A 14,603-nucleotide genomic window follows, 5' to 3' on the forward strand; every position below is an offset into this window, starting at 1 on the left:
TTCGTCATCAGCGCTTTCTTTCTCCTCTTGAACCTGGTGCTACTAATTGTGTTGCTGCTTCTGCTCTTTAATTGATCCCATTCACTGCTCCCGCTTTTGTGAGGTCTGACTTCTTGTCACTTCAGCAAATCAAAAACCCAAATTAATCAATCTCCAGCCACTTGAGAATAAGGCTGTGTTGGGGAGCTGGGCTTGACAAAAAAGTCTAATTTCACTTTGAAAGCCTGTTGGAAAATTTTAACAAGAAGATGCAAGAAAAATGTAAACCAGATCAAGCTCGACTTTGGTCTGTGGAGAATAGTGTCACCTGTTGAGTTTGTTTCAAGTTTTTGTAAATAGGTGATTTGACAAAAATATGAAATAAATCAAAAGACACGAAGATAGAAGGGGTCAGAATATCCTTGGTTCCACTGCAGATGGTTACACAGGAGAGAGGGTTGTGTCTGTGTGAGAGAGAATAGGAACCGTGGGCCAACGCCGAAGCTCCGCTCTTGGACTTTTGTATCTTGTTCTTTGTGCTGTGCTATTCCCATACCTTACATGTTGCCTCTTTTCCTGATTTTTGCACCCCCAGCTCCTTTACCCTGGCCTGGGGCACTCAGACTGGCTTGCTGTCCCTCATTTTCTTGGCCTTCTTGGTTCCTGTGGTGACATCTTCTGCAGTTCTGTGGTGGGTGCTGCAGGTGGCCATGGATAAATGGCTTCAGGGTGAATCTCAGACAGGCTTGGTGCAGGTATGAGGCAATTTGGGATTCAAGTGAGTTATTGTGCTGTGCTAAGGACACCAGGGAGGGGCAAGCTGGATTTGGTTTGGATTTCAGGTGGTTGACAGTTGGGGTTATTCAGCCTGGAGAAGAGAAGGCTCTGAGGAGTCCTCAGCCCCTTCCAGTGCCTAAAGGGGCTCCAAGAGAGTTGGAGAGGGACTTTGAACAAGGGCCTGGAGTGCCAGGACAAGGGGGAAAGGGCTTCCCACTGCCAGAGGACAGAGGCTAGATGGACTATTGGGAAGAAATTCTTCCCTGTGAGGGTGGTGAGGCACTGACACAGGTTGCTGAGACAAGCTGTGGCTGCACCATGCCTGGGAGTGTTCCAGGCCAGGTTGGATCAACCTGGTTTACTGGGAGGTGTCCCTTCCAGCCCAAACAATTTGAGGATGCTGTGATAGTTTTCTTAATTCCCTACCCTTTCTAAATCCAGGAGGATTCTCACAATGTCCTTAGGGGGCATGAATAGAGTTGTCTTTGAGATCCATTTGTCGAGCATGTGCAGCTTCCAAATAATAAAACCTTAAAAAGGTAAGAAGTGGGAATTGGGTGCAAAGTTAACTTGTACAAAATACGTCTAACACTGTGAGACATCCATCAGACATATTTCAAAAAACAAATAAAGCACAATACCACACCACAGCCCTTGAGACTATTCTCTGAAGGGTTGGTTGGTTTCTTTTTTCATTTGAAGTTCCATCTCATAATTCTAGGTTGAAGTTGTAGACAACATACCTCTTCCCTTCTGCCTGTCCTTTCTTCTACGGCAGTTTGTCATGCATGAAAGGAATTTCTCCTATGACCGTAATTGCAGAAAGCATTGTGGGGAGAGGCAGGTACAGCACTTGCTTTCTGAAGTAAAAGCTGCTTTGGCATTTTTGTTTTGTTTTGTCATGTCTAGCAAATAAGCGCTGGACTTGGACAAGCAGAATCTCTGTTGTATTTCATGTGCCATATGTACCTATAGAGAAAAATGTGAACAACAGAGAAGTGGGATTTTTTTTATGTCCCATCTCTTGATAACTTAAGGGCTTTGGTCACCAAGTGCTACTTGTTTCTCCTGGACATGGAGTGAGCTACTGCATATACTTATATATGGCTGCTCCATCCCTTTGAGTGTTCTATGCCAGATTGGATGGGGCTTGGAGCAGCCTGGTCTAGTGGAAGGTGTAGATGGCAGGGGGGTGGAACAAGATGAGCTTTGAGGTCCCTTCCAACCCAAATGATTTTGTGATGTAGCTTGTGTCAGCTCCCCCTTACAGCTGAAGGAGTTAATAACCGTGTGGAGAAGGGCAGAGAGGAAGGCTCACTGGCTATTGGGAGAGGGCATGAGCATCTCCAGCTCACTCCTATAGGTCACAGGCAGCATTACGTGTGGGCTGAAGCAGGAGGATGCTCTGTTCTGGAGAAGAAGACATTTCTCAGCAGTGTATTGCTGCGCATCACTTTGAAACGTGGCCCAGTGCTTGCAGAGTCGAGGATGTGCCAGTCAGGACAACCTCAGCTACGTGGCAAGGGGAGAGTTTTGTCCTTAATGTCGTATAATGGAGCTCTGCACCCTGCAAATGATGACCATCATCAAGGGAAGCTGTGCCCATACAGTCCATCAAAAGCCACAAAGCTAATGATGGGCTGGGCAGATAATCGGGGGAGAGTTAATTGTGAGGTTCGATATGGCATCTTGTCAGCAGAGATAAGTTGTCACGTTTTCCACTTGAGCTGAAACTAAATGATTGTAAAATAAGTTATGAGTGTCCTTGGGCCTGTCTGCCAGAATGATGGCTAAGAATACATTCCTGGCCCATCAGTCTCAAGCAGCCCGCTTGATATTTATGCGAACTGAATGTTATTTTATTCCCCCTGTAGTCATGCTTGTCAGCTTCTCGAGTGAAAAGTGAAACTGCTGCTTTGACTCGTACTTCAAGTATTGAAGCTCGGAGAGGCTGCAGATTGTTATTATTATTGCTAGTATTATATATTTTTTTGGGTGTGTGTTGAACATTGATGCCCGATTGGGAAGAACTAATGGCTGACATTGAACATGCGGGATGGCTGGAAAACAGCCCAGCCCAGTGAAACGCAGCTGATGAGTGCCAGTGCCTCTGTTGAAGCTGGTTGAGATGGGGAGTAAAGTGACACTTGCTTTTTTAATTTGCCATGCCTTTTTCCTTGCCTTCCCCCCCCCCCCCCCTTTTCTTCCCTATATTTAATAGTGCCGGCAGTGGTCGTCTGTTCTCAGGCGTGGTAATTGATACCAAATAAAATGCATTATTTGTATTCAGTCAGGAGGATGAAATTGCATTCAGCGGGCTGAAGCCTGAGCTCATTTACAGTTTGCTGAAGCCCAGGCGTTCAGGAGTCCTCTTTTCAATTTGAAGAATACCTTGTCAGGCAAAGGAAGGGGTGGGAAATGGGAGAGCACAGCGTGTAAGCCCAGCGCCTTTTGATTGCTCATATTTTAAACCAGGAGAATGTTAAATAACTTCCATCTTCAAAGGGTGGTCTCCGAAACCGGCAATCCGGGGCAGCAGTACACCAACAATATCAGCTCAGCGCTGTTTACGAGCGATTGGCGTTTCGTTGCTGGTTGAGGGGGAGGGAGAGCTCCAGGCTCTTCGTTTCACTGCTGTTTGACCCAAGGACAGCAGGTTATTACCCGGAAAGGGCTGTGGAGGACGAGGATTTACCATAGGAGGTTAATTCTTCAGCAGTCCGACACCAGTCATCAAACTGTACACCCCTCGTTTTTCAGAGCTCACAAGCAGGTTTTGTTGGGGCAATTTATAGCGCAGAAATTAGACGAAGCTGCAGTGAGTGTGTGGATCTACCTTGATGTTTCTTAACAATGTGTTCTGTGAGTTTGCCTCGTGGTGTGGTTGCTTCACCATTTTGTGGGTCTAGGGCATCATGGTTGATGCTGCAGTTGTGTGAGGTGGTGAACACAGATGGGTTTAATTCTTTCTGAAGTGAAATCTGAGAGTGTGGGGAAAGAAGTGAAGCATTTTGAATCATAGAATCACAGAATGGTTTGGGCTGAGAGCTGCCTTAAAGAACATTTAAATCCACGCCCTGCCATGGACAGGAACACCTTCCACTAGACCAGGTTGCTCCAAGTCCCATCCAACCTGGACAGGGATGGAGCAGCTGCAGCTTCTCTGGGTAACCTGTGCCCATGCCTCAGCACTGATGAAGATACTGTTTAGCACTGGTCCCAGTACAGACCCCTGAGGGACACCTCTCACCACTGACGTTGGTCAGGACTCTGAGAAGCTGTGTTAGATGTGAGCAAGCCTTCCTGGCTGGTATGCTCTGGTATTTTTCCATGATATTTAGGAATCTTCTGGATTTTCACAGGCAAATGAAAATAAAGCAGACTCCTTTTGTTGCCTCGTGACAGACCTTGGTGCCACAGCCAGTGCTTGGCTCATCATGGCAGTTTTCACATCATTGCACCAAAGGAGGGTATTTTCTGGGGCTTTTCCCTCCTTTTTAAGTATCTACATAAGAAACCTTAAGAATCGGACTGGAGGTCAGTGTTTGGGACTAGCTGTAACCCGCTTTCATCCGTGCTCGTTCCTGTGGTTTGCTGACATGCTCTTCAGCATCCCCTCCTCCTTCAGTGTCAAGGAGCCGGAGGGATCTGTGTCCTCTGGGCCGGGAGCATGCGGAGCACTAGCATGGATGCTCATCAGGGCTTGCTTTCCTCTTCCCCTAGAGGGGCACCAGCCCTTGCAGGAGAGCCACTTGCACCACTTATGGGTCAGATACTTAAATTCTCCTGTACAAATATGCAGTAAATAGGTTTGCACGATTCCTTTCTGGGGTTGTACACTGAGCACTTGTTTCAAACTAGTGGATGGAGGGAAAAGATCAAAAATCCTCAATATAAGGATTAATGTTTGATTTAGTCTCTGTTGCCAGGCAATTAGCTGAATAGTTGATGCCCCACTAATAACTTAAAGCACAACTTAGTTTGTAATTAGCAAAGAAACTTTATTAGAGAACAAAACCAAAATAAGTTGGTTTTTGTCAAATAGGCAGTTAGGTAGGAATTGAACTAAGCAAAAAAAAAAAAGCTGCTTTTTAAATAATCTTTGGCTTTCTATTTCTCTGACATAATTAAACTGAAGGCGCAACTGTTATGACACTTAAGCTTTGTACTAGGGATTTTTGTTCTTTTCCCTAAGTCCACTGTTTTGAACCCAATCACCAAGTGTTTAACCCCAAAGGCAATCACAGGAATGCATTTACTGACTCTGCATAGGAGATTTTAAGGGTGTGCCCCATAACTGCAATCCTGGTACCAGACTTGAGTGCAGTATGGTGTTTAACCAAGGTTCTGGAAATGGCTTCACTTGCCTTAAAATGCAAGTTTTAGGTGGAATTTTATAATTAAAATCAAAAGCAAAGCAGTAATTAAACAAAAATATTACCAACCTTGGGGGGAAACCTTGGTTTAGGGTTACTGCATGAAAGGATCCAGATGGAGAGACTTGGAAGTCCATCTTCCTGTCCTAAACTTGTGTTAAATGTGGCTGTTATACATTGCTTGGCTGAAAACGAGAACTGCCCAAAAAGCAGCTGTTTGTGTCTGACCAGCCATCCTCTGGGCCTGGGAGGAGCCTGTGGGCTCTGCTTGCAAGACTGTAGTGTCATCAGCCTCTTAACTGTGCTTTGGTAACTAATGGGTGGGCAAGGGGAGAAAATTACTCTCACCAGTTGTTAGAATTGTTGGATATTAAGCTACCAGGGCTAATGCAGCAGGAAAATGAGAACACTGAACATAGGATTATTGTTTTCATGGGGAGCAGGTAGTAAGTGACCCTTTGTCACACACATGTGTACATTCATTACCCGTTTTTCCCACCATTAGTGACATCACCACCTTCTTGATGTGTGTCTGATGTTAATGGAATTAGATAGCATCCAGAGGGTGTTGGGAGTATCTCTGCTCTGTTCTGTTCTGCATTAAAATGTCCAAGTGTTATGTGAATTAATTTGAGGCTCAGGAAGATCTTTGTAGGAAAGAGCAGTTGGAAATAACAAAGTGCTTTCCCATTGGTTCTCATGCTTCTGAAATTGGTGCCAAGTCCTGTTGGTTTAATAGGACTTGTATCAGCACTTCAGCCAAGTTGCTTTGTTTGTACTTTTTGGAAAAATGATGGATACTTTTAAGAAGTTCTCCTGTGGCCTTTGGAAGTCAATGAGCTCAAGAATGTAGCTGCTGACAGACAGTAAGGGGTTGTAACTTGGGTTCTAGCAATCATCAATCAAAACTGCAGTTATTTTACTTTTCTATCCTTTGTGTCCCCACCAAACTGCAGATACAGGCTTGGGAGATTCCGTGTGTTCCAGTCCCAGCATATCCAGTAGGACGAGCCCCAAGTTCGATCCCCCTCCGTCACCTCACGCCAACAGAAAGAAGCACCGCAGGAAGAAAAGCACAAGCAACTTCAAAGCTGATGGGATCTCGGGCACAGCTGAAGGTAAGCTCACTCCATGGTAAACGTCTCAGTCTGGAAAATGTCATTCCAAAGGGTGTTGTTAACTGCAATGCAACTACTCAGTTAGCTTGGAATACAGAAAGTAAAGGGAATTGTCCTGCAGTGAGAAATTAAAAACTGAGCTCTTAAAGATGAAGCTGAGGCATCACAGTGGTGAATTCAGCTGTCTGAGACATGTTTGGAAACAATTACTTTGGTAAATAATAGTGTCCCCAAGTTAATATGGAGCATCATTAGGTACAAAGGTAGGAAGAGGCATACTTGGAAGGTTAACAAGGAGGAGAAATTTAGGTTCACTCTGTAGTCCACAGATCACATTAGAACCTGTGTGTTTTTTCAATGTTATTAAATCTCCTGTTGCACATCTCCTTGGGCACATCCTGAGCTCTAGAATCGTCATTGCTTCTGATGCCTGTCATTGTTTGAATATTCAGCTGCTCATGGAAAGCTTGTGTTACATGAGGATAAAAAGGAAAAGGGGAGAGTTTAAATGTTTGGGTTCTTTTTTTAAGAACCAGAAAGTAAAAGCCAAAAAGAACTTCTTTCTTTCCCTTAGTTTAGCTTAATATTTCCAATGTGAACACTGTTATAGCTGTTCAATGCCCTTCTGAAGGGGTAACAATGTGTACAGGAGACAGATGGGATATAAAACATGCTTGGAGCTTTAGAAAAGAAGAAAAGAAACATGCTAGGATTCAACCAAAAGAGCTCCAGAAAAAAAGATGAACAAGGTTAGTTGGAAGGCACAGAAACTGGGGAGTCAACACATAGGGAGAGATGAAAAACTGATACAATGGAATAACATTGTGGGGAAAGGGGAATGTTGAGTAAGAAAAAGATGTGGTTGTAAGCATGGGAGAGCAAAAAACAGCTAATTCAATATCAAAGTGTGTTGGAACAAGTTCTGAAAAAAGGCTGACAATTGCAGACAGCTGAAGAGACATTAAAAATAGATGTGATAATAGTATACAACTGAGCAGGGGCATGTTAACTACTACTTAGTCATCCTTATTTTCCATTTATTTAATTTCTCAATTGCACTTCTATCATGGATGGAATTTATTTCCCCAGCTAGCTATATAAATCTTCCCGTAAAAAGCCATCAGCTTTTCTTCATCATGGCTCCTGTTGTGTTCTCTTTCCAGTCATTTAACTGTCTTTGCTGTTCGTTTCCCCCTAGTTTATGGCCTGAAGCCAAATTTTAGTTTAACCTTTCATTGTTAATTTGTTGCTTTTTTTAAAAAAACAAGCCCTTTTACACCACTTATTTTCATACCTCACTGGCAAATTACAGAGGGGATTTTTCAGGGCATTCACCATTGGTCCAGTACTATTTTGTTGAAGTCAATATGAATCAAGACCAGCTGGATATCAAGAGCCTTTGAAAAATCCCTCTCTAAGTAGTTAATATGTGTATGTTTTCTTTCTCCTGGGGAGATTATTTTCACAAGTCACTGGAGCTTGAGCCTATGTGGTCTTGGGCCACAGGCACAGGCCCACAGCAAGTTGTGGGGGGTTTGCAGTGTTGTGCATCTTGTGTCCCTGTTCTGGTCAGAGTGGGATGTACATGCTCCTTCATTCTGCCTCTGTTTTATCTTCCTCTTCTCCGTGTCTGCCAGCATCACACCATGCTAGTCTGAAATCCTTTGCAGTAACTCAGCAAAATTGTCCCCTCATATAAATGGGACAAATGTGCTTCCAGAAGGGCAAGAACTGGCTAGGAAGCAGCAACTAGGTAATACCCAGGGAGCATTAAAAGTAGTGAAATCATTAAGGTTGGACAAGACCTCTAAGGTCATCAAGTCCAACCATTCCCCCAGCCCTACCAGTTCCACCACTAACCCATGTCCCCAAGTGCCACATCTACAGATTTTTTGAACACTTCCAGGGATGGTGACTCTGCCGTCTCCCTGAGCAGCCTGTGCCAATGCCTGACTACCTTTTCCATGATGAAATGCTTCCTGATGTCCAACCTGAACCTCCCTTGGCACAGCTTGACGTTGTTTCCTCTCATCCTTCCACTTGTTACCTGAAAGAAGAGCCTAACCCCACCTGGCTGCAGCCTCCTGTCAGGGAATTGTAGAGAGGGGGAAGGTTCCCCTGAGCCTCCTTTTCTCCAGGCTGAGCCCCCACAGCTCCCTCAGCCTCTCCTCATCAGACTGGTGCTCCAGCCCCTTCCCCAGCTCCGTTCCATTCTCTGGACATGCTCCAACAGTGAGTGCCAACACTTGGTTTTACAGTTTTGTACCTCTGCACGAGCCCATCAGCTTTCACATGCCTTCTGAGATGAGCGCTCTGGGGCTTGCATGCCCTGGGCAAGCCACAGTGGTTGTTAAATGTTTTATTTTTATACCATACCCAATAAAAATAGTGGTTTGGCCACAAGAACAGAATCGTGAGTTTCCATGCAGTGTTCTCACCATGTGTGAGGGGAACTCTGGGCATCCTTCAGCAGAGAGCTAATCTTACTGGTCCTTGAATCCTTAGCAAGGCTGGGAGGAGATGACTGACAGCTAGGACAGTCAGCCTCGTCTGTCAGTGGGAGCTGAAGGAGAAGGCAATGAGGCGTGCTCGAGTTCCTGTCCTTTCAGGAGAAGGGCGTCTCGGGAAGAGTAATAATGGTTGCAGGTTCCCATTAAGTACGTCCTAGCAAGACTCACGGAGTCTGGGGGTGCTTTTTCCAGTCCTGGCATGTGCGGCCTGCAGCCTTGGTATTTTCTGGTGCTTGTGTTGGTGCAGGCCAGAATCATAGAAACCTTTAGGTTGGGAAAGACCTCTAAGATCATGGAGTCCAGCTGTTCCCCTAACACTGCCAGGTCCACCACTGGACCATGTCCCTCAGAAGGTATGTTGGGTGTGTTGAGTGAAGCTGTGTCAGAGGAGCTTTAGGCTGGATATTAGGAATGGTTTCTTCCTCCAGGGGATGGTGGGCGCTGGAACAGCTTTCAGGGCAGTAGTCACAGCCCCAAGGCTGACAGAGCTCAAGAAGTGTTTGGACAATGCTCTCAGGCACATGGTGGGGTTGTTGGGGTGTCCGGTGCAGGGCCAGGGATTGGACTCAATGATCCTTGTGGATCCCTTCCAACTCAGGAGATTCCATGATTCTATGCTTTTCACATCCATCTTGCTCTTTGAAGCAGTTTTCAGTTCAGTAGTTCAGCCTTTCCTCAGGAAAAGGTGTAGTTCCTTGTTCTCCAGGACTTGACTACAAATCTGTCTAGTGACCTAAAAGATTTCTCTTTGGATTTTTCTTCCCCCACACTTGCTGTCAGCAGAGATTTAAACCCTCAGGGTATTACTACGGTTTTGGAGACCACAAATCCAAATTAAGCAGTCACACGAGATGTTCCAAGAGATGCACACTTTGCTTTGGCAGCTTTGATCAAGTGTGGGAGATATAGCAGGTGACTTGTTGAGAAGCCTGTGGTGATAATCATGGGAGAACCATCTCTTCCCTCCTTCTGGAAATCCTGAGCTGAGTGTGCAAAGGAGGAGGAGTATCCTCCTGCAGTCACTGTTCCCAGGCAGGTACAATGGATCAGAGATAAATTATATGGGTAATTCTGGATTTAATGTCGCCTTCCTTTGGCTCCAGGCACATTTCAAGTATCAGCTTTCAAACAGGAATTCTGGGTTCCTTCATTTTTGTCTGTAGTGAAGCTGAGGTGTTCAATGAGGTTTAAATCTGGTCTTCAGCAAACTTGAACACTTTTGCTGCACTTTGCAGCCTTTTTTTTCCTCCTTGAACATGCCTGCTTTGATCATTGACCTCTGCCCAAGTATTCAGATATCACGATGATGGACACTGAGCTCAGGGCGATTCACCAATTCTGAGGACTGATGCTCATCCCTTTTATGCCCTTCCATAAAGGTCATGCTGATTCTTCTTTCTCCACACTATCTACACATGCACAGCCCTCTCTTTCTGGGTTGAACTCTTTCATCTCTCCTGGTTTATCTTTCCACAGGTTTTCTGAGACAGTGGTCACAGCAACAAAATTGCTAAAGCATCTGTGTCACATGCTGGATGAAAATTAAAATTCAATTCCTATTTTGGAAAATCGGATTCCTGTGAATTCTTTTTCCAGTGCAGTGAAACCCAGGGAGAAGTTTTTTAGTTCTCTGTGCAGAACTTGTCACTGAAAAAAATCCCTTGGTGTTTTTGAGGGTAGCAGCAGCAATGCTTACATTAGGCAAGGTGCCAGCAACCAGCAGTTTTTTCACACCATGCTGCCTAAACTTGCTCCGAGCAGGATTTAGACAGTGCTGTGTTTCAAAGAGGAATGGCTGCTCAGACCCTGGTGTGTTTTGGTACCCTTGTGCTGCTGCAGTTAGTGGAACAGCCAGTGATTTTCAGCTGGAAAACAAGTAGAAAAATTACAAGGCTTTCTTGGAAATACGCTTCACAGAAAGACCTTTCCCAGTGTTTATTTTTCTTACTCTTACTAGTTTTACAGTGTCATGGCAATGCATTCCATCTATTGCTGAGTTTTTAGGAGCTATGGAGAGCCCAAGGTATGTCTGTCTTCTGACATTGTGATCATCCATGTTCTGCAAGTCTTCATTGACAGAGAGCTCTGGCCAGTGGGGACAATGTTGTTGTCTGCTGAAGGCCCAGCCTGACCATGTCCAGGTGGGTGGGTCCATCCACTCCTTCCATCAGGGGAAGCAGGAATCACAGATTAGTTTGGGTTGGAAGGGACCTTTAAGCTCACCTCATTCCACCCCCTGCCATGAGTAGGGGCACCTTTCACTAGACCGGCTTACTTCAACCCCATCCAACCTGGTCTGGAGCACTTCCAGGGATGGAGCAGCCACAGCTTGTCTGGGCAACCTGTGCCAGTGCCTCAGCACCCTCATGGGGAAGAAAATTGATCTCCTTTCTCAGCAGAACACACACAGCTCCGTGCTCCTGTGCACTCAGGTGGAGCTGAGAAACAGGACTTGGTGGCAGAGTAGTAAATGTGATCAGCAACTTGGTAGACTTTCCGAACTCTGTGTTTTCTTTGAAATCCACGTTCTGAGTTCTGCTTCATCACTTGTTTCTAAAGAACTTTTGAAGGGTGAGAAAGCGACTTTTATGTTTCTTTTTAGAACTGGTTTCTCAACACAAAGGTATTTTTTCTCTGCCCCTCTTGAAGTAATTGCTTTTCCTGGTGCTTTGCTGCTCTGTGCAGTCCAGCCCCAGCTCCAGGTTTGCACTTTCTGGTTTTCAGCTAAGGAGGAACCTCAGTTTACTGAGAAACCCCGTTTTCTTCCTTTTCCTGGGGTAAACGGGTAAATGTGTTTTAAAAACTTGTGTTCTTCACATGCATGTTTTGAAACATCCTGCTGTTCTGAGTCTCAGGGAGTGTTGAAGATGAGCTCTAGTTGTGTGAAATTCAAGTATATTCATTTGTTTTCTGTGAGTGAAAGAACAGGGTTTGGTCAGACTTCTCGCTTGTTCTTTTCACCATTAGCAAAAACATCTGGTTTGTTACTTCATGGGGTCTTGAGTCTGGGAGAGTGGGACAAGGTGCAGAAAGCCAAGGGAGGGACCAGGTTATTCCAAGTCTTTCTGGCCCCTTTAGGCCATCCCAAAACCAGAAGGGAAAAGTGAATTAGGAAATGCAGTTTTCTCTCTAACACCTGGAGTTTGGCTATTTTAAGTAAGTAAGAAGCAATGAAGCCTTGAGCAACCTGATCTAGTGAGGAGGTGTCCCTGTCCGGGGCAGGAGTTGGGACTAGATGATCTGTAAGGTCCATTCCAACCCTTAAATTCTATGATTCAATAGAGCTGCTCACTGAAATGCAGTGTGTGATGTGTGAAAAACCCTGTGTGTATTTCCCTCAGCCTCTCACCCTTTGCATCCTCCTGATTCACCTGCTGCCATTGCATCCTGATGTGATGTAAATGTGCTTGGCTCTGTGCATGGTCTCCCCCACACCCTTCTAGCTTATGTTTCCTTAGGTGCATAGGTTAGTTAGTGCTATGGCCAGGCTGAACTGAAAAATTCAATTTCTCTAAGTATGTATAAAAAAGAGATTAATTGGGATCTGGATAAGTAGTGGAGACACCTCAAGGAGCAAAAGTGTTTGTTGTGGGAGAGTAGGTTCTTGCTTTGACAGATGGACTTGACACTGTTAATGCTAATACTTATTTGTAATGACCTGAATTAAGCACCACGATGGAGAAGTGTGTTTTTACTTGCTGTTCTTATATTTGGCTTTTTATGGTGTGAAAGAAACCTCCTGACATTGTCAGAAGATTCAGAAACCTTCCCAGCACACAAAGTCACAGCATTGTCACTCCCTTTTCTCAGCAAGGAAGATGTGAAATGAAACATCTTGACCTGCAGCAAGGGCAGAACTACTCATCTCTTTAAGAGTTTATAACCTTTGGAATCAAATCTGTTGGATGTCAAGGTCCCTGTTTGGATTGTGTTGCTTGAAGTGATGCACAGAGCTAAGCTGCCACCCAAACTTGCTCCAGTCTTTTAGAGGAGAATTCAGTGTCCTGGTGGGGTGGTATAGACAAACAGGTGCTGCCCATATAGAAACACCACAAAAGTTATTCCTGTTGTCATCCTAATTATTTAAGCTAGTCCCCATAAAGCTGCTATAAACAATTGCAGCCTGCCCTGCCATGATACTGGAGTACAGCAGTGACTCAAAGTCTGAGGATGAATCAGGAGGGGAAAACAGTCATTCTGTACTTACTGCTCTGCCCATATTTTTTGCAGTTATACTCTCTTCAAATTGATGAGAGATATCTTAAGCTTTCCCCCTGTAAGATAAATGATATTGTAGAATTGTAGAATTGTCAAGGTTGGAAGAGACCTTCAAGGTCTTCAAGTCCAACCCATAACCCCTAGACCATATCCTCCGGCATCAGATCCAGATCCTTCTTAAACACTTCCAGGTATAGTGACTCCACCAGCTCCCTGGGCAGTATCCCAGTGCCTGAACACCCTTACAGGGAAATTGTTTTTCTAAACATCTAATCTGACTCTTTACTGTGTCAGCTCAAGGCTATTCCCTCTAGCCCTGTCCCTGCAGCCAAGGCAGGACAGACATCCCCCACCTCTCTCCAACTGTGTCAGGAGTTGGAGGGAGCCATGAGGTCACACACAGATATATATAAAATCAACCCCCAAGGTGCAGACCCATGTCAGACAGAAGAGTATGTTCCCGTCCTGTCATGCAGGATTTCTGTGCACCTTGTGATTGATGGTTTAGTGAGAGCTGGTTTTGTTTTGATTTCAGTCTCTTAAGCATCTGAAGTTTTAGAAAGTACATATTGCTTAGTTTTAAAAAACACTCAGTGTTTAAATTGAGACTGATACAAAAATGGCATTTTGGCTGCAGCATTGAGGGCAGAAAGGCAGCATTTATTTGGAGCTGGAGGGTGAGCAGATTACTAGGAAGTTTGGAGGCTTTTAAATAGGTTTGTGATTTGTTTACTGCTGAATTCTCTTCATACACAACTTGTTGGTTGCAGTGTCTTTTGTCCATAGTCCTTCTGTGCATGAGACATTTCACAAACTGCAGCAAAGAGCATTTTGCTGAGTTTCTGCCGCACACAGAGTACGTTAGTCACCCAACCTGGAGTTTAATGAGCTTGCTTGTAGTAAGATTGTAGGAGTGTAGTTGGATAAGTATATGCATCCTTATTTTGGGGATTATTATTGTAAGCCTTCCCTGTTCTCTGCTCCAGCTGCTTTGTCGGTAAAAATTTCTTTAAAAGAACCCAAACCAAACAGGTCTTATGGTTTAGTTGGCATTAAAAATGAGCAGAATATCTAGCTGTATTTTTTTCTGTGTGAGAACCTCAAAAAAACCCCCATCAGTCTGTGCCCATATTTGTTGTCTGCAGTGCTCATTTGATTTAAGCACACTGCGAGCATTCTGAAGGTTATCACCCATCCCTGCCGAACACTCTGGCTGTAATTCCTCTGCTGAGCTGTGCCTGCATTCCATGTGCCGTAGAAGGCTCGGTCCTGGCTGATCACTGTGCACCTGAGAAGCAGGAGGGCAGAAATTAATAAAATCTAGCCCGAATCTTCAGAGACTTCACTTTCAACCAAGGCATAAAGGTCACTTGTTGGGAATCCTTCAGCCTTGGTCGTCACAGCCTCCCTGACATGAAAGGGTTGCTGCTGAAAGATGGTTATGTTGATGCTGAGGAGTGAAAGACAAGGGAGGTTAAGCTCATCTATTGTTTTAACCTACTTCATTGCAGGCTAAACAAGTTGAAAGATCCCTTCTTCTCTTTAAAACCGCTGTCAGCTCAGGGTCGGAAGAGGCTGTCAGTTCCGCCTACCTGGTTGAAAGGAAAAGTGTCGCAGTGGTGGTC

General features: G+C 44.8%; 1 protein-coding gene across 1 annotated transcript in view; it reads left to right on the forward strand.

Moving 5' to 3' along the window:
- Positions 1-14,603, forward strand: part of LOC103801031 (arf-GAP with GTPase, ANK repeat and PH domain-containing protein 1) — a 226,479-nt gene that overhangs the window by 139,148 nt on the left and 72,728 nt on the right. Inside the window, exon 11 of the mRNA XM_009073430.1 lies at positions 6,089-6,250. Within this exon, the coding sequence (XP_009071678.1) occupies positions 6,089-6,250 (162 nt within the window). The remainder of the gene's footprint in view (positions 1-6,088; positions 6,251-14,603) is intronic.

Source organism: Acanthisitta chloris, unplaced genomic scaffold (genome assembly GCF_000695815.1).
Source record: "Acanthisitta chloris isolate BGI_N310 unplaced genomic scaffold, ASM69581v1 scaffold4514, whole genome shotgun sequence".
NCBI lineage: Eukaryota > Metazoa > Chordata > Aves > Passeriformes > Acanthisittidae > Acanthisitta > Acanthisitta chloris.